General features: G+C 42.6%; 1 protein-coding gene across 2 annotated transcripts in view; it reads right to left on the bottom strand.

Annotated features, from left to right (window-relative positions):
• LOC125465414 (tyrosine-protein kinase ABL1-like) overlaps positions 1–25,077 on the bottom strand; it is a 243,013-nt gene extending 217,936 nt beyond the window's left edge. For both annotated transcript variants that reach the window (XM_048558891.2, XM_059638345.1), the window contains exon 1: positions 24,370–25,077. In XM_048558891.2, the coding sequence (XP_048414848.1) occupies positions 24,370–24,502 (133 nt within the window). In that variant the 5' untranslated portion in view covers positions 24,503–25,077. The remainder of the gene's footprint in view (positions 1–24,369) is intronic.
• Positions 25,078–25,393: the final 316 nt, after the last annotated feature.

The raw sequence follows: 25,393 nt of genomic DNA, 5'->3' as shown, positions 1-25,393 counted from the left end.
TTTAGTAAAGGTATATCATGAACAAGATATGCAAGGTCACCGCTGCACCAAGTTCTCACCACACACAACCCAAAGTGCACAAGTTATGTGAAGCATTTTATACAGGAATCTGACAAGGGTCACATTCTTTATTACAAGTCGACATGTGCCAGTCACTTACTCCTCTCTATCAAAGTACAATGCTTCTGAATAAAAGATAATGTTTTGAAATCCTGGGAAAGCTGCAGTAGGCAACAACTGCACCCACGCTGCCTTTGCCTTATGCAAAATAGGGCACGAGGTCTGTGTTCTGTACGAAGCACAGACCCAATGCTCCATCTCAACAGTCAGTGTTAAACTTATGCCTGCCATTCCATGATTTCAAAGTCAACAATAAGACTTTTTAAAAGTGAAGAACTATAGCACCAAAAGGCATTGACAGACATGACAGAAACTAATACATAGAACAGCACTGTACAGGCCCTTCAGCCCACAATGTTGTGCTGACCTATTATCCTACTAAGATCAATCTACCCTGCATACCCGACATTTTATTATCCTCCATGAGCCTATCCAAGAGTCGCTTAAAAGTCTTCTAAAGTATCTGACTCCATTACCACTGCCAGCAGCACATTCCACTCACCCACCACTGTGTGTGTGTGTGTGTGTGTGTGTGTGTGTGTGTGTGTGTGTGTGTGTGTGTGTGTGTGTGTGTGTGTGTGTGAAGAACCTACCTCTGACATCTCCCTTTTACCTTCTTCCAGTCACCTTAAATTTATGCCCCCTTGTAATAGTCATTTCCACCCTGGGAAAAAGTCTTTGACAATCCACTCTGTCTCTGCTACTCATCTTGTATGCCTCTATCAAGTCACCTCTCATCCTTCTTCACTCCAATTAGAAAAGCCCTAGCTCCCTCAACCTTTCCTCATAAGGCCTGTCGTCCAGTCCAGGCAGCATCCTGGTAAATCTTTTCTGCACCCTCTCTAAAGCTTCCACATTTTTCCTATAATGAGGTGACCAGAACTGAACACAGCATTCCAAGTGTGGTCTAACCAGAGTTTTATAGAGCTGCAGCATAATCTCGTGGCTCTGAAACTCAATTCCCCTGCCAATAAAAGCCAACACACCATATGCCTTCTTTACAACCCTATCAACTTGGGTGGCAACTTTGAGGGATCTTTGGACGTGGACCCCAAGATCCCTCTGTTCCTCCACACTGCTGAGAATCCTGCCATTAACGCTGTATTCTGAATTCAAATTCGATCTTACAAAGTGAAAGACTTCGCACTTTTCTGGGTTGAATTCTATCTGCCACTTCTTTGCCCAGCTCTGCATCTTGTTAATGTCTTGTTGCAACCTACAACAGCCCTCCATCCTGTCAACAATTCCACTAATCTTCATGTCATCAATCTTAATAACCCACCCTTCCACTTCCTCATCCAAGTCTTTTATAAAGATCACAAAGAGCAGAGGTCCCAGAACAGATCCCTGCGGAACACCACTGGTCACTGAGCTCCAGGATGAACACTTTCCATCTACATATACCCTCTGTCTTCTATTGGAGAGCCAGTTTTGTATTCAGACAGCTAAATTTCCCTGAATCCCATGCCTCCTTACTTTCTGAATGAGCCTACCATGGGGAACCTTGTCAAATGCCTTGCTAAAATCCATATACACCACATCGACTGCTTGATCTTCAATATGTTTTGTCACATCCGCAAAGAATTAAATAAGGCTTGAGGCATGGCCTGCCCCTCACAAAGCCATGCTATTTCTAATCAAACTGTGCTTTTCCAAATAATCGTAAACACTACCTCTCAGAATCCGCTCCAATAATTTGCCCAACACAGAAGTAAGGCTGACCAGTCTGTAATTTCCAGGATTTTCCCTATTCCCTTTCTTGAACAAGGGAATGGCATTTGCCACTCTCCAATCTTCTCGTACTACTACAGTGGACAGTGAGGATGCAAAGATCAGTGCCAAAGTGGCAGCAACCTCTTCCCTCGCTTCCCGTAGTAATCTTGGGTATATCAATCCTCGAGTTTTGCAAAATTTCTAGCATATCCTCCTTCCTAACATCAACTTCTTCGAGCATATCAGCCTGTTTCATGCTGTGCTCACAAATGTCAAGGTCCCTCTCACTGGTGAATACTGAAGCAAAGTGTTCATTAAGGACCTCCCCTACCTCCTCTGACTCTGCACACAAATTCCCTCCACTATCCCTGAGTGCCCTACCCTCACTCTGGTCATCCTCTTGTTCCTCACATAAGTACAGAAAGCCTTGGGGTTTTTCTTGATCCTACCCACCAAGGTTTTCTCTCAGTCCCTTCTAGCTCTCCTAAGTCCATTCTTCAGTCCCTTCCTGGCTACATTGTAGACCTCTAGAGCCCTGTCTGATTCTTGTTTCCTCAACCTTAAGTAAGCTTCCTTCTTCCGCTTGACTAGGTATTCCACATGTCTTGTCATCCAAGGGTCCTTCAGCTTACCATCCATTCCTTGCGGGACAAACCTATCCAGTAGTTGTAGCAACTGCTCCTTAAACAACCTCCACAGTATGTCATGCATTTCCCTGAGACCATCTGATCCCAACTGGTGCTCTGTAGTTCTTGCCTAATAGCATTGTAATTCCCCCTCCCCCAATTAAATACTTTCCCATACAGTGTGCTCCTATCCCTCTCCATGGCTATAGTAAAGGTGAGGAAGTTGTGATCACTGTCACCAAAATGCTCTTCCACCGAGAGATCTGGATATTCAAAATGTTAAGAGAGTTCCTGGGGGATTTAATGTTTAAAAGATTGGAGTACCTCACCGGTCTCTTCTCGAAGACACAAAGCTAGGTGAAGAGCTCAACCAAAGCAGAACACTAGATCCGTGTGAGGAAAAACTAACAGCATCTATCTCCCTCTTCAAGCTGTTGGTTTAGGGAACCATGCACCATCTTCAAATTGGAGGGAAGTGTAGATAGATTATTGCCTCGGTAACAAAAAACAAGTCTCAGCAAAATCCTCACGCGAGCCAGCTATATGACAGCCTTGAATTTATGATAATGGATCATTTCCAAGGATGTGCTTTCTCTATTTTAGATTTGCTATTCAATCCGATTTGTACAGCTAGCACTGTTTTGGTGCATATACCTTTGCAGTACGTTACTCCGAGTGGTTTCACTAAGCTGCATAGATACCTGGTTAATTATGAATTAAAACATAGCAAACAAAAAAAAGGGAGAATTATAGTCCTTTTTGTCAGCCAAGAGAGCTTTAAAAAAATTTGCAAGATTCTTCTAACATAGCTAGCAACATAGAAATGGGGTTTAGCGAAGTTTAACACTGCATCCCCATTCAGCTCATTAACTTAATTCCCTGTGAATTTGCAAACATTTGCTTCCAAACTGTGATCAGAGATAATGGGAACTGCAGATGCTGGAGATAGTGTGAAGCTGGATGAACACAGCAGGCCAAGCAACATCTCAGGTGCACAAAAGCTGACGTTTCGGGCCTAGACCCTCTCTGATGTAGGGTCTAGGCCCGAAACATCAGCTTTTGTGCTCCTGAGATGCTGCCTGGCCTGTGTTCATCCAGCTTCACACTTTGTTATCTTTGCTTCCAAGCTGTTTGGTTTGTATTTGTTACGGACAACAACCATTTAGGTAAATGTCTTATGATAGGATTGACTCAAGATGGATCTCTCCCTCAAATTCCAAATCTTCCAACTACATCATCTCATTGTTTCCATTTGAGAAACTGTCAAACTTCTTGGCAAAACAGTCCAGCTTCAATCACTTGAGATACTTGCTGATGTCAAACTTACACTTCTCCTCCACCACTCCAAACCTGCGCAGTCTCCCCCTTGTATAGTAGTGTTTCTACCTCCCATCTATCTCCCTATTCCCTTTCTAGGCTGAAGAGCTATGTCTTCATTGCTGTCCCGTACCAGAGGGATGAGGCTGCTGTGGAGAATGTACAGAAGAGTAAAGACTAGACAAACTCTTTGTTTTCCCTTGAGTGTTGAGGCTGAGGGAAACCTGATAGAGGTTTACAAAATTACAAGAGGCATGGATAAAATGGATAGTAGGAATCTTCTTCCCTGAATGGAAATATCAATTACTAGGGGACACGAGTTTAAGGTAAAAGGGAGAAGGTTTAACAGAGATCAGAGAGACAAGTTTTATTTACACAGAGGGTGGTAATTGTCTGAAATGCAGTTACCTTATCCAGAGGATGCGGGGGAGGCTGATACAATAGCAACGTTTAGGAGACGTCTTGACAGATACATGATTAAGCAGGGAACAGAGGGATACGGACCATGGGCAGGCAAAAGGTCTTCAGTTTAGAACAGATGTCACTGTTGGCTCAGGCTTGGTGGGCTGAAGGGCCTGTTCTTGTGCTGTACTATTCTTTGTTTCTTAGAATTACAACACAGGTAAGTTGGAGGATAGTGGGCCAGTACGGAAGGGCGAAGCCACAGAATGGAGGACAATTATTCACTGTACTCCAAGTTCTGTCTGATCAAGACATTATGCAACAGCTTTTGCAGGATTACCCTGCTTTTGAACTCCTGTTGTGATTACATAACCTCATATCCCTGTTGATTTGTAGCCACTTAAAGCTGTTTTGGCATTAACCAAGCGCCTTGACAAGTTCTGTCTCACCTATCAAGACAGTTATTAACCTAAGATGAGTGGAAATAAGTTATTTCTGTTTTGGTGAAATTGCAACAGGTGAAAAGATTACAAGTGACAGCAAGCAAGGTACTGAAAGGAACCAGTGTAATTGAGAGGCCAATTGGACACTGCATCACACATGTGGGGTGAGGGCTGTTCACGTGAAGGGTGAAGGACAAACATGGCTTAAACTCTCAGTGAGAACCTCCCATGTGGCTCCCACAGGCAGAAAAATATTTAAGGAGTTTTGAATGGTACTTTCCACCTCCACATAGATGCCTCTAGGTTGGGAACTATACAATGAACTCTAGCAGCGTAATATCACAAGGTCAACAAAAGCAAAACACTGTGCGCTAGGGATATTCTGAAATAAAAATATAAAATGTTGGAAATTCCCAGTAGCAGTATCTCTGGGGAGGTAGAGATAGAGTTAATGTTTCACAAAAAAAAAGCCATATCAGATTCAAAAAGCTAATTAGGTCCAGTCTCTCCTGATGTAGCCAAACCCAGGAAGCGCTCCTAAGATGCTGCTTGGCCTACTGTGTTCATCCAGCTCTACACCTTGTTATCTCTAAGCAATACCACCAGGTGTCTTTAGTGTGTTTAAAAAAATTCTACCCATTGAAACATCTAACACCAAATCTATAACTTTCACACTGAACTTTTTTACTTTGATCCTACTTAACTTTGAAAAATAGCTGTCATGTCTTCATAGTTATTATCAACAGCATAAAGTGACATTTTAACAGACTGAATAAGAGGTTTTTTTTCCCCTGAGAAAAATATAAAATCAAACTGAAGAGTTTGTTTTACTTCCTCAATAAATTGTTTCTTTTTCATTCCTGGTTTGTTCAGCTACATTAAAGACCTGAGACATGCAAAATGTAAGGAACATTCACACCACCCAAGTGCCAAGCAATAACCATTTCCACCAAGAGTGAATCTAACTCCCTGAAGTTTAATTGCATTACCATTACTGAATCTTCACTATCATATCCTGGAGAGTAACACTCACCGGAACTGCCATGCCTCCTTTACACTGGAGACAAAATATAAACTGAGTGACTGCTTGGTGGAACACCTACATTCTATCTGTAAAAATGATTTCAAATTTTCAGTTACTTGGCACTTCAACATACCATGTACCCATGCCAACATTTCTGTGACAGTGCACTTCTGCACTGCAATGCTCCAACGAAACCAAACAAGCTGGAAGAACAACTTTTCATCTTCCACTTGGGGGCCTTAGTCTTCAGGACTCAAAATACAGTTTAACAATTTTAGAGCATGACCACCTCCTTCTATGAGGATTGCACCCCATCTCCCAGATCCTTTTATGAAATGAGCTGCTTTCAGTACAGCAAGCCCATTTCACCTACCCACAGGTAATAATAGGGGCTATCTAGCTTCTCTTCTTCCCTGGCTTACAATCAACAATCCTCGGGCCTGCCCACTTTCTGAACATCCCCCTCCATTCCTTTCCGCCTGTCTCCCTATCTACCACTCTCTCTCGTCACCACTATCAGCACACTCCCACCAGCATAAAGACTACATTTTCCTCGCTGATATCAGTTCTGAAAAATGGTATCTGGCCTTGAAACATTAATGCTGTTTTTTCTTCACAGATGTCACTAGATCTGCTCAGTTTCTGCAGCAATTTCTGGATTTTGTTTAATTCAGACTGCCAGCATCCACAGTTCTTTGTTTTACCCTTCGTGGGACAATCAATAGCAGAGTGAGGCAGGGTTCCAACGGGAGTAGCAGGGAGTCAAGAACCTGAGCAGGGAGGCAGGAGAGAGGAAAACAAAGATGCAAGTGATAGAAAAGCAGAGGGCCAAAGTAGAAGGGAAAGGAAATGAAGATTAGCAAGAAATAGTCAAGTACAAAAAAAAGTAAAACATGTCAAAAAACACAAGTCTGAAAGGTACTATATCTAAATGCAATGAGCACTCGCAATATGCTAGACGAATTAACAGCATCAATAGTTAGCCATCGGTACAATAAGACTGAGAACAGAAAACACGGCTGCCAGGAGACTAAAGCTTGGAACTGAACGTGTATTCAATCTTTAGGAAGAACAGACAAAATGGAAAAGGAGACAGGGTGGCAGTGTTAGTAAAAAGATGAAATCGTTGCAATATGGGAAAGAGTGCTGGCATAGGAAATCTAGATATGAAATCAGTCTGGATGGAGCGAAGAAGCGACGCGAGCTGGAAAACATGGGTGAAAGTTCTGGATGGGAGTTTGCTCGCTGAGCTGGAAGGTTAGTTTTCAGACGTTTCGTCACCATTCTAGGTAACATCATCAGTGAGCCTCCGACGAAGCGCTGGTGTTATGTCCCGCTTTCTATTTATCTGTTTAGGTTTCCTTGGGTTGGTGATGTCATTTCCTGTTCTTTTTCTCAGGGGATGGTAGATTGATTTGGAGCCAATGTGTTTGTTGATGGAGTTCCAGTTGGAATGCCATGCTTCTAGGAATTCTCATGCGTGTCTCTGTATGGGTATATATATATATATATATATATATATATATATCACACACACATATATATATATATATATATAATATAGATGAGGAAGGACACCACTTTGATTGGGACAACACATCCATCTTCGGACAAGCCAAACAGAGACACGCACGAGAATTCCTAGAAGCATGGCATTCCAACCGGAACACCATCAACAAACACATTGGCTCCAAATCAATCTACCATCCCCTGAGGAAAAGAACAGGAAATGACATCACCAACCCAAGGATGCCTAAACAGATAAATAAAAAGCGGGACATAACACCAGCGCTTCGTCGGAGGCTCACTGATGATGTTACCTAGAATGGTGATGAAACGTCTGAAAACTAACCTTCCAGCTCAGCGAGCAAACTCACATCCAGAACCTCAACTTGAGCTACAAATCTTCTCAAAACTCATTGGTGAAAGTTGTCTATTCACATCTAGACAGAGGTTGTGAGGTGTACACCAAGTATGTGACACCCACAAAATAAAGGGTGTTACAATAATCATGGGTAATTTTAATCTTCGTATGTAAAAGGACAAACCACATTAACCATAACACTGTGGTAGATTCATTCCTGGAGTGTATACCGATGAATTTTTACACCAGTATGTTTATGATCGAACTCAGGGGCAGGCTATTTCACATTTTGTTTTGTGCGATGAGAAGGGATTAATAAATAAATGTGCTGCAACAAGTCCTTTTGGAAAAAGTAAAAAGTGACCACAACATTGAGAGGAATACTAATTCATCAGCTGAGGGAGGACGGTGTGCGTAATCAGCTGGTTTCCATGCCCATATTTGACTTGATGCAGTGAGTCTTATAGGTACTGCAGTCAACGTTGAAGACTCCCAGGCACTCCCTCCCAACTGTATGCCAATCTGTTGCCATCTCTAAGATAATAAAATGTGAGGCTGGATGAACACAGCAGGCCCAGCAGCATCTCAGGAGCACAAAAGCTGACGTTTCGGGCCTAGACCCTTCATCTGATGCTGCTGGGCCTGCTGTGTTCATCCAGCCTCACATTTTATTATCTTGGATTCTCCAGCATCTGCAGTTCCCATTATCACTGTTGCCATCTCTGCTGGGTTTGTCCAGCCGGAGGGGCAGGACATAGCCAAACCTAGTAATGGTGGCATCTGGAATACTGTCTGTAAGGTAGATTCCATGAGTACAACTATATCAGATTTCCATGAGACAGCTCTCCCAATTCTGGCATTAGCCTCCAGATGTTAGTAAGGAGAACTGTGCAAGGTTGACAGGCTGTCTTGGCCATTGTCATTTTAAGGAGACGAAGTGGATGCCAAGTGGTCCACTTGGTTTCATTTCTTTGTTCAGACTTTGTAGCAATTGATACAACCAAGTGGCTTGAAAGACCACTTCAGATGGCAGTTGAGAGTCAACCACATTGCTGTGGATCTGCAGTCCCATGCTGGCAAGATCATATTTCCGTCCCTGACAGGTCAAAGGAATCAGAAGGAAGACATTCTGCTGGTTGGTATCATATCTGGCACAAAAGGAAAATTGTAGTGTTGTCAGTGGTCTGTCAACTTAGCTCCAGAGCATCTTGGGCGAGAGTTCTAAGAGTACTGTCTGAGGTCTAACCATGTTCAGCTGTCTGATCTATTATTTTACATTAGGTCAAAAGTGGAGGATATTTACCATAATTGCACAATGTTCAGCACCATTTGCTGCTACTCAGATACTGAAACTGTCCATGTTTAAATGCAACAAGCCACAGACAATATCCAGGCTGGGGTTGGTAAGGGGCAAACAACATTCACGCTATGCAAATACTGGACAATGACCTTCTCCAATAACAGACAGACAATCTAACCACCACCTTTTGTCATTCAATAGCATTACTATCACTGAATCCCCACTATCAACATCCTGTGGGTTACCACTGACCAGAAGTGAACCAGACTTGCTATTTAGGGCAACATGGTGGCTCAGGGGTTAGCACTGTTGCTTCATAGTGCCAAAGACCCAGTTCAATTCCAACTTCGGGCAACTACCTGTACAGAGTTTGCATGTTCTCCCTGTGCCTATGTGATTTTGCTAGATGCTCCAGCTTCGTCCCAAAGATGTGCAGGTTTAGATGGATTGGCCATGTTAAATTTAACCAGTGTCTAGGGTTACATAGGTTAGGTAGATTAGCCATGGGGTTGTGCAGGGTTACAGGGATAGAGTAGAGGAGTGGTCTGCGTGGGATGGTCTTCGAAGGGTTAGCGCAGACTTGATGGACTGAATGGCCTGCTTCCACACTGTAGGGAACCTCTATGATTCTATGTAAACACTGTGGCTACAAGAGTGGGTCAGAGGTAAATAGTGCAGCAAGTAACTCATCTATTGATCTGGACAGGGGAGGTCTGGAAGAGCTGAGGAGAAATAAACTGGTGGCTTTAAGAGCAGGCCAGAGACTAGAAATACTGCAGTGACCAGCTCACCACCTGACTCCCAAAAGCCTGTCCACCATCTACAAGGCACAAGTCAGGAATGTGATAGAATACTCCCAGCATGCATGCTGCTGAATAACACAAGCTTGATATAATCCAGGACAAAACAGGCCACCTGATCGGGACCACGTCCACAGCATCCACACCCTCCACTGCCGATACGCAGAAGAAGCAATATGTACCATTCATGGGATAAAGGTGTTGCTGGCTAGGCAGCGTTTATTGCCCATCCCTTAATACCCAGAGGGCAGTTTACAGTCAACCACATTGCTGTGGGTCTGGAGTCACATATAGGCCAGACCAGGTAATTGGCAGTTTCCTTCCCCAAAAAACATCAGTGAACCTACAATCTACAAGACACACTGAAGAAATTCACCAGACCAACTTAGACAACACCTTCCACTTCATTCTAGAAGGACAAGGGCAGCAGATACGTGGGAACACCACTCCCTCCAAAACTACTCACCATCCTGACTTGGAAATATGCTGCCATTCCTTCACTGTTGCTGGGTCAAAATCACGGAATTCCCTCCCTAACATCATTGTGGATCTACCGACAGCACTTAAACTGCAGTGGTTCAAGAATGAAGTTCACCACCACCCCCTCAAGGGCAACTAGGGACAGGCAATAAATGTTGGCCAGCCAACGATGCCTGTGTTGCACAATAAAATAAAAAAATCTGGCAAATAGAATATAATATGGAAAAATGTAAACTTGTCTATTTAGACAGCAAGAACAAAAATGTGTAAAGAGATTGCAGAACTGTTACGGAAGAATCAGGGTATCAGTGCGTGAATCAGAGGTTATTTTGCAAGGTCAGCAAGTAATTAGGAAAGATAAAAATAGTACAGCAAACTTTCTTTTAACCAGCATCTTATGAATTGTACAAAAATAGAAACTGCCAGAAAAGCTCAGCAAGTCTTGGCAGCATCTGTGAAGAGAAATCAGAGTTAATATTTTGGGTCGAGTGACCTTTCCTCAGGAATGACAGTAGCTGGAAAATACTGATTTGTATGCAGAAGATGGGGTGGGGCAAGGGGTTAAGAAGTAAATGATAGGTGGGGACACACTAACTGCTCTTCCCTCTCTTTGGACTCTATCTCCACCTATCGTTTACTCCTTAACTTCTTCTCCCAATCTACCTGCTGAGCTTTGCCAGCAACTTCTACTTTCGTCTCCGATTTACAGCATCCGCAGTTCTTTCAATTTTTATGAACCAGCACTCTCAATTAACGTGCAAAAATTAGTCATTCCTCCTTATCTGTGAAGGTTCCATTTCTGAGAACCCCCAGAAAATGATGAAATTTGCGAGTGCAGAGCTTGTTAAAAGTGGATTAAAAATTATGGATACGTAATTTTTGCCTGCAGATACTGATTTTCATTGTTACTTATCTTCTGGTGCTGATAGGTAAATTTACAATTCGTGATTTTGTGGATACTACATGATTGTGTTTTACTGAAGTTTACTGCATTATTCTGTCCAATTATTATAGTTTAATTTGTTTACTTCAGTGTAAACATACTTGTTGTTGACATGAAATATCAAAAGTTGATCCAATTTCAAGTCAATTTTCCCTCAAATACTGTGATCTACCAGGATGTCTGAATAGTCAGTTGAGGGTGCAAATGGAAAGGCTCTCTGCCACTAAGTTTCATTTAAGGCGAAGTTGCATTATTACTTAAGTGATTTATGGTGTAAACTAAATATAACAGTGATGTGTAAACTCCTTACATTACGTTTCGATTTCTTAGTGCATGTTCTTACATTAACTATGTGGACCTCTTGATTATCCAGAGTTTTTGATCAACTGGCACATTCCTGGTCCCACAGGTGCCGGTTATTAAAAGGTTTGCTGTATAGTTTACTGCAAAAGTGGACTAAACACAAACACAGGGAGGTAATGCTTCAGCTACACAAGATATTGATGAGATCATATCCAGAGTATTCTGTACAGTATTGATCTTATTTAAAGATGACCATAAGATATAGGAGCAGAATTAGGCCATTTGGCCCAACGAGTCTGCCCTGCCATTCAATCAAGGCTGAGGCATTTCTCAGCCCCATTCACCTACCTTGTCCCCATAACCTTTAATGGTCAGCAACCTATTTATCTCGGTCTTAAATATATTCAATTACATGGCCTCTAAAGCCTTTTGCGGCAATGAGTTCCACAGATTAACCACCCTCTGGCTAAAGAAATTCCTCCTTGTCTCAGTTCTCATGGTTGTTCCTTCACTGTTAGGCTGTGTCCTCAGGTCCTAGTCTCTCCTACAACTAGAAATATCTTTTCCCTGTCGACTGTATCCAGGCGTCTCAATATTCTGCAAGTTTTAATTAGATTCCCACCCTCACCCCATCCAGAGTCCTCAACCATTCCTCAAATGACAACCCCTTCATCCCTGAAACATTCTTGTAAACCTGCTCTGGAGCCCCTCTCAGGCTAGTACATTTTTCCTTTCATATGGAACCCAAAACTGCTCACAATATTTCAAATGTGGTTTGACCAGAGCCTTACACAGCCTCAGCAGTACAACCCTGCTCTTGTATTCTTGCTGTCTTGAAATGAATGCCACAATTGTATCTGCTCCCTAACTGCCAACTCAACCTGCACATTAACCTAAAGAAATTCTAGATCAGGATTCTCTAAGTTCCTTTTGGCTTCAGATGTTCGAAGCCTTTCCCCATTAGAAAATAGTCTATGTCTCTCTTCTTCCTACCAAAACGCATAATCTCACACTTTCCCCACATTGTATTCCATCTGCCACATTTGTGCCCACTGTCCTAGCCTGTCCAAGGCCATCTGCTGCTTCCCCATTTCCTCAACACTACCTGCCCCTCCATCTATCTTTGTGTCATCTGCAAATTTATCAAAAATGCCCTTAGTTCCTTTACCCAGAGGGGGAAAAAGTGCACAGAGGCAGTTCAGAGAAGGTATTGTAAACTAATACCAGGAATGGGCAGGATGCTTCCATCTTTCATCAGAAGACAGTGAGGCTTGTATTGGTTGGAGTTTAAGGGGGTAAAAGGGGACCTGATTAAAAACATAAGATTCTGAGGGGTCGTGACATATTGCATGTGGAAAGGATGCTTCCTCTTGTGGCAAACTCTGGAACTTGAAGTCATTGTTTAAAAACAAAGTGTTGCTCATTAAGATAAAGTGTTCTCCCTCAGAAAGCCATCAGTCTTTTGGAACTTTCTTTCACGAAGATCTGTGAAGGCAGCATCTCTGAATATTTTAAGGCAGAGGCAGAGGCAGAGAGATTCTTGATAAACAAGTGGTGTAAGGCTCTCATGAACAGGCAGGAATGTGAAGTTTTTCAAGCAGCCATGATCCTATTGAATGATAGAGCAGACACAAGTGGCCGAGTGGCCTACTCCTGCTTGTGATTCCTATGTTATGTGTCTTTTGAGTGTGACTGGTTCTTCATAATCTGTGTTAGCAATAGTAATCTTGTGGGATATGTGGTCCTTTAAAGCTAACCAGTGACCACAGATGACTTCCGTTTCCTGCATATAGGTTTTTGTATACTTTTACTGTGCTCATATGAAGTCAACATCATTAAAATTTTGGTATAAAAATCACAAAGATGAAAATTTAATTCATCATAATTACTTTTCCAAATAGACACCACCTATTATCTGTGCAAGGTGCTCCTGCATAAAAGGTGAACTAGTCAGAAACTCATTCTACTTACGAAAAAGCAAGAAAGGGACAAAAACAAAACAGACCTGGGCCATCTCCAGCACATCCCTCACCTTCCTGGACCTCTGTCTCTATCTCAGGCAACCACCTAGAAATCGATGTCCATTTCAAGCCCACCGACTCCCACAGCTACCCAAAATACACCACCTCCCACCCACCCTCCTGCAAAAATTCCATCCCATATTCCCAATTCCTACGCCTCCACCGAATCTACTCCCAGGATGAGGCATTCCACTCCCGCACATCCCAGATGTCCTCGTTCTTTAAGGATCGCAACTTCCACCCCACAGTGGTCGAGAACGCCGTCGACCGTGTCTCCCGCATTTCCCACAGCTCATCCCTTAGACCCCACCCCTGCAATAATCGCCAAACGAGAATCCCCCTAGTCCTCACATACCACCCCACCAACAATCCAGATACAATGCATCATCCTCCAACACTTCTGCCATCTACAATCTAACCCCAACACTAATGACATTTTTCCATCCCCACCCTTGTCTGCCTTCCGGAGAGACCACTCTCTCCGGGACTCCCTTGTCCGCTCCCGTTGTGGCTACCTCTACATCAGGGAAACCAAGCCGCGGCAGAACACCTACGCTTGCTTCGCAACATACAATTGCACCTCCCAGTCGCAAACCATTTTAACTTCCCCTCCCATTCCTGAGACGACATGTCCATCCTGGGCCTCCTGCAGTGTCATAATGATGCCACCCGAAGGTTGCAGGAACAGCAACTCATATTCTGTCTCAGAACCCTGCAGCCCAATGGTATCAATGTGGATTTCACCAGCTTCAAAATCTCCCTTCACCCCCACTGCATCCCAAAACCAGCCCAGCTCGCCCCCGCCTCCCTAACCGGTTCTTCCTCACACCTATCCCCTCCTCCCACATCAAGCCGCACTTCCATTTCCTACCTATTAACCTCATCCCACCCCCTTGACCTGTCCTTCCTCCCCAGACAGACCAAACCCCTCCCTACCTCCCACCTATACTCTCCTTTCCACCTATCTTCTCCTCTATCCATCTTCGGTCTGCCTTCCCCTCTCTCCCTCCTTATTTCAGAATCCTCTCCCCATCCCCCTTTTCTGATGAAGGGTCTAGGCCTGCAACAACAGCTTTCCTGCTCGGCCTGCTGTGTTCATCCAGCTCCACACTTTGTTATCTTGGATTCTCCAGCATCTGCAGTTCCCATTATCTCTGATCTCCAAAAAAACAGAAGACTTGCGTTTCTACTTTTAATACCCTCAAGACATCCTCAAAAGCTTTCCAGTCAATGAAGAGGTCATTCTTGCCTGCTACATTTCTTGGATTACAAATTACAAAAGGACAAGATCCCACAAACTCTATCAAGATAATAGCCAGATAACAAAAATTGCTAGAAATCATAGTGAGTCAGCTAGCAAAGATGGAAAAAGAGCAAGCTAATGTTTCAAGTCTCGATGACTCTCCACCAGAGCTGACAATGAAGTGTGGAGGGGACAGCATTTATGTTATAGTGGGGGCAATGGAGCAGGGGTGTAATGGTGGGGATAGAGGTTACTGATAGCACAGATTAAAAGACTTGAAGCTAGCCCTTTCCATTTCAGATCTTCGACACACAAGTATTAATAACTGAAAGGAGTTATATAATACAATCTAATTTGATTATTTTCCCCGATAGCAACTAATTATTAATATCTTATATACGGCAATCTGTAAGGAGGTAGTGATTCTGTACGTAAAATATCTGCCGAGGGAATCAGGCATGTTCAGTCAAGTCGGACTAATTGGATAGCACTTTCCAAGACCTAGCACATGCATGACAGGCTGAGTAGCCCCTTTAGGTCCTGTATGGTTATATGGTCTGTGAATACTTTGTTCGTTTTTATACTCCCTTGGAGAGATGGTATTAATCTGTTTCAAGATTATTGAAAATTCACACCTCACCTCACTGATTTGAGACCTGAGATTTAAATACAAATCAATTACGAGTCATTTGCATAAAAGTTTAAATGCTCAATTCTAACATTCGGCTGGTTTGATAATGTTAATTCATGCATACTTCTGTTCTTTGATCCTATAGCTTCATTTTTTTAAAAAAGTATTACAAACTTATTAATCTGAAACAATAATTATTCTGATATAAACACACTTTGGATATTAATAAAATAGCTCTTAAAAAATGTTGTGATACTAACAAAAACTGACAGAACAGGCTCCACAGTAAAAAGTTCAAAATCCAATTTATTTCTCACCACACTCCATTCAGTTTTCCAAAATAACTTCAGTATCTTGTTCAGTTAGCGCGACTAGGAAATGTAGTGTACTCTGTACACAGAAGTCTGCGAAATGTCATCCACATATTTTGGAACTGATCTGCTGCTCATTACTTGCGAAAAAAAAGCATTTGCAGGGAAAACAAGGGAAAGAATGTGGTTAAAAGAAGCAGCTAAAAAGTTACAGGTTCCTCAAAAACCAAATAACAGACATTTAAAACCCACTGTCTTGAAAGAGTAATCACAAATATAAAATCATTTTAATGGTTATTTGTTAAAGAACCACTTACATTATCTTGCTCACATTCATAATTTTATGATTCAGCAAATCTGTTCTTAGTGTAATATTTACTTTAGGGGAGACAATGGCCTAGTGGTATTACTACTAGACCTATTACTCCAGAGACCCAGGCAACGTCCTGGAGGCGACTCACGTTCAAATACTGCCATGGCAGATGGTGGAATTTGAACTCAAACAAAAAAATCTGGGATTAAGAGTCTAACAGCCATGAAACCGTTATAGGTTATTGGAAAAATACATCCGGTTCACTAATGCCCTTCAAGGAGGGAAAACCTGTAGCATTACCTGGTATGACCTATGTGCAACTCCAAGCCCAATGTGGTTGACTCCCAACTGCCCCCTGTGCAATAAATACTGGCTTGTCCAGTAATGACCACACCTCAATGAACTTTAAAAGTACAATGGGATTAGTAAAGGTTTTTGGACTTGATGGTAATGAACTCAGACTTTTCTCATCTTCAGTAATGTATTCAAGCAACTGTTACGTGTGGATACGCTTTACAGCACTGTCAGGATGTTAGCTTGACTCAGCTCATGGCATTTGCACCTCAAGCATCAGAAGTTCATGTTCGAAGTGAGACCACACTTGGAGCACTGCACTCAATTCTGGTCTCCATACTGTAAAAATAATACAGAAGCATCAGAGAAATGCAGAAACATTCATGAAAATGAACTCAGAGGGTATACTCAGCAGGAAAGGATGAACAGACTGGAGCTCTATTCTTCAGACAAGGCTACAAAGACCTGATAATGGTGTTTAAAATTATGAAAGATGTAATACGTTAGACACAGTAAAAATGCTCCCACTTCTGACCAAAATTAGAAGTCATAAATATCAATAATAAGATGTTGATAATAAATCTAAACGGCAATTCAGGAGAAATTTCTTGACCAGCGAGTGCTGAGAATGTGGGACATGCTAGCATAGGGAGTAATGAGGTGAATAAGACTGACATATTTGAGGAAAAACTAGACAAACATAAATGAGAAAGGAATAAAAGACATGGTTAGGGTCAGATGAGAACAGGAGCAGGCTCAAGTGGATTATGTCAGCAGCATGGATCGGTTGAGCAAGATGGCCTGTTTTAATAATGCAGATTTTATGCAGTGGTATAGAACTTCGGCATACATTCTGGTCTGGGATTTCAATGCAAGTGCTTACAGGAGAAATTGGAGGCGATGGTATTCATATTCAGCACTTGTCCTTCCCTTCTAGGTGGTGATGGATGCAGACTAAGGAGCTGTTAGTACCTCCCTCTTCACATTAAAATAAAATTGTGGAGTGAGTTTCACCAAAGAACGTCAAACATGAATAAGATTTCTTTTTAATCCAAAAGTAAAACAGAAGTAAATGGTGAAATTTTCATACTGGTAATTGTGTTTCATATTTGCATAAGCTGATATAAAGACTTTGTTTTGATTAACCATTCCTATGAATTATTCACACAGTCAGTTAACAGAAATTACTTATGCTGCAGCAAGCTAAACTAATAATCTTAAAGCTGTCAAGCACATTTAGTTGAATAACTATAAACCTGATGGGAATCAGCCGCAAGAATGAACAAAGCTGGGGGTGCAATATTGGTACAGCACTTTTGTCATGATTCTGGTTACATACTCACATGTGGTTGGAAAACTGGCACAGGAATATTGGGAGCACCCTTGTTATTTACATTTTGCAAGCTCTTAGTATTGTATGGCAACAGAGATTTACTAGAAACCAGACACATGGTTTTCATTTGATTCAACAAAAGACACAAGGGACCAGAGCCCTGTCTCCACCTTTAGCACTACCTATGCAGGACCTGACAGGAAGTATATTTTACATCAGGTTGTGATTGTGTTGTGTCTCGTGAAGTGGTGTATAGAACACAGAACAGTTCAGCACAGTACAGGCCTGCGACAAAGTGCTGACCTGTTATACTACTAAGATCAATCGACCCTGCATACCCGACATTTCACTGTCCTCCGTGTGCCTATCCAAGAATCACTTAAAAGTCTCTAAAGCATCTGACTCTGCTACCAGTACTGGCAGCTCATTCCACACACCCACCACTCTCGGTGTGAAGAACCTACCTCTGACACCTCCCCTATACCTTCCTCCAATCACCTTAAAATTATGCCCCCTCATAATAGTCATTTCTGCCCTGGGAAAAGTGTCTATCAATGCTTCTCATCACCTTGTACACCTCTATCATGTTACCTCTCATCCTTCTTCACTCCAATGAAAAAAGCCCTACCTCCCTCACCTTTCCTCATAAGATGTGTCCTCCAGTCCAGGCAGCATCCTGGTAAATCTCCTCTGCACCCTCTCAAAAGCTTCCACATCTTTCCTATAATGAGGTGACCAGAACGGAACACGAAATTCCAAGTGTGGTCTAACCAGAGTTTTATAGCGCTGCAGTATAACCTCACGGCTCTTAAACTCAACTCCCCTGCCAAACTCTGTTGTGGCACTTCAAGTTGTGGCTGCAGCAGAAAACTTACATGCCAGGTGCTTAGTTATTGGGTAGACAACAGCAACATGAGTTAAATTGAACACTTGAGCAAATCGGAAAATTGAATAAGGAATTTTATCTTGTTGGTCTTTTTTATTTTGATCCAGGGATTGTGGTAAGGAAGTATCCACTCACGAATTGAAAGCCAACCCTTTTAAAGGAAATGCGCATCTCGAAACTAAGGACAAATATCCTGGAGACAATTATCTTAGACTGGGGTTCATAAGACACAGAGCAGATACACAGCAAGATATTTAAACACCATTCAAAACAGTGGTTGTTCATCACTGAGCATGCTGGCTGGTGAAAGTCAAAAACACCACGTCATTGCCTTTTTTTAGATTAGATGAGATTCCCTGCAGTGTGGAAACAGGCCCTTCAGCCCAACAAGTCCACACCGCCCCTTGAAGCATCCCACCCAGACCCATCCCCATCCTCATCCTCATCCTCATATAACCCACACACCCCTGAACACTACAGGCAATTTAGCACGGCCGATCCACCTAGCCTGCACATCTTTGGACTGTAGGAGGAAACCAGAGCAACCGAAGGAAACCCACGCAGACATGGGGAGAATGTGCAAACTCCACACAGACAGTCACCCGAGGCTGGAATCGAACCTGGGTCCCTGGCGCTGAGAGGCTGCAGTGCTAACCACTGAGCCACGGTGCCACGGGGAGGTGGGGGATGGAGACAGTAGTAAGGAGGGTAGCAAACATAAGCTGAATCATGGCAATTAGGAACAAATCAAAGAACCATAGAATCCCTACACTGTGGAAACACGTCATTTGGGCAAACAAGCTCACACTGACTCCCTGAACAGCACCCTACCCAAGCTCAAACGGCAGTGTGGACTAGTTGGGCTGTAGGGATTCTATGATCTATGATCTATGACCTATGACCTCCCCACCCCCTACCATATTCCTGTATCCCTACATTTCTCATGGCTCATCCACCTATCCCACACACTCTGGGAAATATAGCACGGCCAATCCACCTGACCTGCATATCTTTGGAATGTGCGAGGGAACCCATGCAGACACGGGGAGAATGTGCAAACGCCACACAGACAGTCGCTCGAGGCAAGAACTGAACCCAGGTCCTTGGTGATGTGAGGCAGCAGGGCTAACCACTGAGCTACCATGCACTTTTTATAGTGTTGTGTTGGATTACCTTTGCACATCACTTAAGTATTTATAAAACACTTCCCAGCAGACAGCAAATGGTCAACGTATAGTCCAAAATAAAAATGGCCTTGGAAGGACAGGCTGGATAAATCAAACAAGATTTTCTTCTCCAATATTTTTACTATTTTCAGGACTAAAACTAAAACTAAAACTTGCATTTTTACCAATGGAAGAGTCAACTTAAATGTAGTTCTCACTGTTTCTTATCAACCAGTGCTGTGCTCATTGCCAGAGTTCTGTGGTACTGTTGTACGAAGGACATACAGAATGGAACATAGTATACTAACCCTGCTTCTGTTGATAACTCAGTGAAAGGAATACCATTAAAAAAAAACTCATTTGTATCTGTCAGACTATTAGAAATTGAGCCAAACACCCAGCTCTGGGATTTGGCTGAAAATGAACCAGCTGCTTTGCTATTTCACCTTTTTAGAATTACATTTTGTTTTAAAAGAAATGCGAGCATTTTTTCTGACAAGCCTCGACAGTTGTGAAACATGTGAACACTGGATTGTATTAAACAACTTTGCAGCACCCTGCACTTGTATGAGACAGCATTCAAGACAGCAAAATGCCTCAATAGACTATCAGTGCTCCTCCAATTCTGACCTCGTGTAACCCAATTTGAACAGCAACCTGGCTAGTCCCACTTCTTGCTTTCAATCTACCCCTGCACCTTTGCCCCTTTCAAGTATCTATCTGATTACCTTCCATAAGCTACTATTGAGTTGGTCCCAACTATCATGGTCTCAGGCAGCGTGTTCCAAACCGTATGCATTTACTATGCCTCTGATTCGTTTGTCAAACTTGCCAGTGGAAACAGGTTCTTTTCATTCGCTCTATCTAAAACTCCTCCTGGCCTTCCCTGCTCAAAAGCAGGACAACCCCAGCTGCTCCAGTCTACTCACATAACTGCAATCTCGTAACCTGAGAAAAACGAGCATTACTTACAGCATCTGGAGCTGGTGAAGTCCAAAGATGTGCGAGTTAGGCAAATTGACCATGCTAAATTACTCATAGCGTTCGGGGTATGTTGGTTAGGTGTGTTAACCATCGGAAGTACAGGGGATGGGTCTGTATGGGATGCTCTTTGGACGGTCAGTGCAGACCTATTTCCACACTGTAGGGATTCTGAGGATTGGTAAAAGTCTATCAAGTGGGTATAACATGACTTTAATTGGACAGTTACAAGTTAATGTAGGGTGGCAGCACCTTAAATGGGAACAGAGGAATTTACAAGGACAAACAAAGTGATACAACAAACACACAGGATTTCAGCACAAAAATCAAGGCTGATTTTCCAGTGCAATACTGAAAGAGCACTGCAGTGCCAGAGAGGCTGTCTTTCAGAGGAGTCATTTAATGTACATATCAGCTTGGTTGAGTGAAAAAGATACTGTTTCAAAAAAGAACTGCGGAATTTCCTTAATGTTTAGGTAATATTTGTTCCTCAAACATCATCAAGGAAAAGCAGATTACCCCTGGTCATTGTCACGTTACTGTTTGTGAGCAAGTGCCTTATACAAATTAGCTGCTGCAATTCCCACATAGCAATAGTGACCGCACTTAAAAGATTTTTTTGGGTGCAAAAGCTTTGAAGCAGCCGGTGGATAAGAAAAGCATTACATAACTGCAAATCACGTTGTTTTTTTAAAAAGCCAAATTGCAAAACCCACTTTGGTGATACTTTATTTTCAAACCCTTCAACATTACTTGAGAGTTGAGGGACAACCAAAATAACTGAACACTAGATACTGTCTGCCACAGAGACCATTGGATAGCATATTCCAATTGTGCTGACTGGAAATTGCATTTTATTACAAAGAATTACTTTCTCTGCCCACCAATAACAGCCAGTTCTCCTATACTTTTACCTTCATTTCTTTTTAATAGAAGATATAAACTTTGGGCACGTATAACACTTCTTTCAAGCCTGCTATTTGATTTTTTAAATAACTTAGAGTTACAACATCATTCAGTAGGAGAACTGTACAATCGTTCCAGTTTAAGTTTGTACACTACAAGCACTGCACACAATCACCTGCCCACAAGAAACCTCAAAAGAGAAATTACACAATCGACAGGTTGCTAATAGAAACAGTTTCTAGAAAATTATTGTAAGTAATGCAACTACAATATTATGAAGCCACCATGTGGTCTACAAACACCCATAATAAGGATGGTCGGAAAACTGTGCACATTTCACCTCACATTTATATTACATGACTAGCAACAATTCTTTGCAATTTTGTATTTTAACTTTTTAACTAATTTGATCATTTTGAAAGTTAAATAGCTTTCTAAATAAGCATTGTCATCTGTTTTCTATCACTCTTAATCGGTTTCCTTTAGTTAACTTCAGTTTATCAACACAGATCACAGCACACATTGTGTGTCACAGAGTTCTGTCACTTGCAGCACAGAGACTTTGGCGGAGGAAGTGAACGCTTAAGTTCATGGAGGGCATGCCAATCAAGTGGGCTGCTCTATCCTGATTGTCCCAATTTGACAAACAGCAGAAAACCAACCCAACAATAAAAACAAAAAGTGCTGGAGAAACTCAAGTTTGGCATCATCTGCTGAGAGAAAAAAGGAGTTCATGTTTTGAGTCCAATATGAATCTTTTTAAGTCCATTTCTGAAGAAGTCACATTGGACTCAAAACATCAACCTCTTCTCAATTCAAAGATGCTGCAGATTTTCCAGCACTTTAACTCCAGATTTCCAGCATCCACAGTATTTTGCTTTTAAGTTGGTTAAACTACAACAATAATCCGTGAATTCAAGTGAGTTTTTAAACTGTTGCCATCTTGTACACTAGTTGTTTCAGTTGCAGTGCATGGGATGTGTTCTTCCTGTGTCTCCACAGTAACAATATTTACATGCTTTAACATACTAGATACTCTGCAAAATGATTTTCACTGCCAATTTGGTGGACAGCCTGTTGGTAATTTTTATTCATTCACTGGATAGACGTGTTGCTGACAGGGCCAATATTTATAATCCATCCTCACGAGCCAGATTGGTTAAAAACTGCAGATTCACTTCCCTAAAGGATATTTGCGAACCAGGCGGTGATTCATGGTCATCTTTACTGCTACACTCACTTTTTCAATTCCAGATTTAGTCAATTAAGTAATTTTAAATTCTTCAGTTGCTGTGGTTAGGGTGGTGGGATTTGAATGTAGGACTCCAAATCATTAGTCCCTGGATTTGGAGTCTGTAACATAACACAATGGTACCATAATTCATTAAGTTTTCTCTTGGTCAGCAATTCAGATAAAAACATAGGCTCACAGATAATACAGAATACTACATCGTTGGAGGTGCTGTCTACTGGATGAAATATCAATCAGGCAGGTGTAAAAGAAACCATGTCACTGTTTTGATGAAGAAAGGCAGAAAAGTTCTCCTTCATGACCTCGTTAATATTATGCCCTCAACTAAAATCATTAAATAGAAAGAACCTGGCTAAACAAAGTAAGAATCTGGCCATTGTCACATTGCTATTTGTGGAGCACTACAGCGGAAGACTGACTATCATATTTAATCCACGTCCATCACAAATGTGTCCAGAACTTTCCAGTCATCCACGTGGTTGTCAAAGTTTCAAACCCATCCGGAAGCAGCTTCAAAATCACCAGCCAGTGAGCCAATCCCAACTGCTGTGCATCATTAAATATGGTCACTCCAGAATGCCCAGCTAACTCAAGGTGTTGGAGTAATCTAAGAGTAGCAAGTGAGGGGTGACCTGATTGAGGTATTTAACATTATGAAAGCATTTGATAGGGTACTCACAGAGAAGACATTGCCACTTATGGCATTTGGGCATAAGTGTAAGACAATCACATAAATCTGATGGAAATTTCTAGAGAAACCTCTTCATCCAGAGAATGGTTGAAATGTAGGATTTACTGTTGCACAGAAAGTATAGATGCATTTAATAGGGAGCAAGAAAAGCACATATAGGAGAAAGGAACAGAAGCATGTGTTGATAGAGTGAGTGCAAGTATGATGGGTATAGGCTCCTGTGCAGCATAAATACCAGCATAGATATATTGAGTGGAATAACCTGTTTATGTGCAGTAGATTGTATGTAATTTGATGCAATGATTACTGCAACTGAAAATCATGGTGCAACTCCCTTGGCAAAAAACACAAGGGACTAAATTAAAGAGTTCCTTTCCATGTTTTCACATTATACATTTAGGATGTTCTTTTCTCCTGAAAGTACTCCCTCTAGGTTCAGCATCACTTTCAAGTATGCCATTTCCTCTATATCCACCTGTATTTCAAAAACAATACTACTCACCGGTGGACCTCTCAGATTTCTTCTTTATAAATTTTTGATATAACTGTGCAATTGAAGAATCTCTAGCAATAGTGAGTAAAGAATTTCATATACACTAAACTCAAACCTGGTGACTGATGCACCTTTTGCTCTTCCACTCATCCAATAAACTGTCGCAGCAACAGGCTGAGAAATACAACAAACATTTAAAACAAACAACCACCACACTAGTTACACAATCAATGGCACAAGTTGACAATTTTCAGCAGTTGATGAAATCGAATGTAGTGGTCACCAAAGACATCAACGGAAATCTCAAAATTCTGGTAGAAAAAAGGCTATGAAGTAAGTTTTATGCTGCTAATTTCCAAGTGTGACATATAACCCTGATCCCATTCCCTATCCCACGCAATGAAGCATATTTTGGGTTGATTGATTTTACTAGCTTGTAATGTTTATTTTTTTGCTTGATGAAGGGAATGCCAGCAACAATCAAGTGCATCCAATGATCAGATATCTCCTTACCGTGCTCCACAAACACATTGAAATGCTGAGCTCCATGTTTGGATGCCTCTCGCTTTCCTCCTTTGATAAAGTGCAGCGCAGGCAGTGTCGGCCTTCTTTGGTCCGCAAGAACTTTGCCTGGTTGTTGCCCCATAAATTAATCCACTCCAGGTCCAAGCAATAATAAAAATATATATATATACAAAAAGAAATACTCTTTCTACGGCTGGAAGTGGTGGGCAAGAGGAGGAGGAGGAGGAGGAAGGGGTGAGGGAAGTGAGTGCCCACAGAAGGAGACACACTGGGGTCGGGAGGACGGCAGAAAGTTAGAAAGCAGGGACGGGGCTATTAAGAAAGTGGGGAGCAGAGAAGGGTCACGACCTGAGGCAAACAGAGGGGGAAACACAGGTTAGGCTCCAGGGATAGGAACATAGGGGTGGGGGAAGAAGCGTCCAGGGGGCTGGGAGGATGGGTCAAAGCTTAGAGATCTGGAAGGGAAAGTGGGGGGGGGGGGTAAAAAGGCTCAGAGAAGTTGGGGGGGACGTGATTGTCTCAGCCTTGGGGCAGGCAGAAGTTAAAAGGCTGGGGTCAACTTGGGGTCACGGGCTGGGGGGGGTCAAAGTTCCCACTTCGGAGGGGGTTGTGTCGGGGGTGGGGGGAGGGGAACAACCCTCCGGCTTCCCTCACGGGGCGCTGTTTCGGGACCAGTCAGTTCCCGCCAGACCCCCCCTCACTCATTTTTTTCTTCACTCTCCCCCCCACCCCCCGCCCTCCCCACCGCCTGGGGATGTGTTGGGTGGGCGGGGACACGCAGGAGTCCTTGGGCTGGAAGCCGACGCCGCTGCTGCCGCCGCCACTGCTCCCCGTCTCTCCCGCTCTCTCACTTGGAGGCATCCGCCATGTTCGGGGCAAGCGGAATGAGGCCACGCACCGTGCGCCTGACGTCCGCGCGTCCCCTGACGTCAGCGCGTTGGGCATGGAAGGCGGAGCCTACGGTGCATCGGGTGGGCGGGGTCACATGGGAGGCGGGGGCGGGTTAGAATGG

Source organism: Stegostoma tigrinum, chromosome 29, assembly GCF_030684315.1.
Source record: "Stegostoma tigrinum isolate sSteTig4 chromosome 29, sSteTig4.hap1, whole genome shotgun sequence".
NCBI classification, from domain to species: Eukaryota; Metazoa; Chordata; class Chondrichthyes; order Orectolobiformes; family Stegostomatidae; genus Stegostoma; species Stegostoma tigrinum.
Note: the sequence above shows the minus strand (reverse complement) of the source record. Positions and strands in the feature narration are given on the sequence as shown.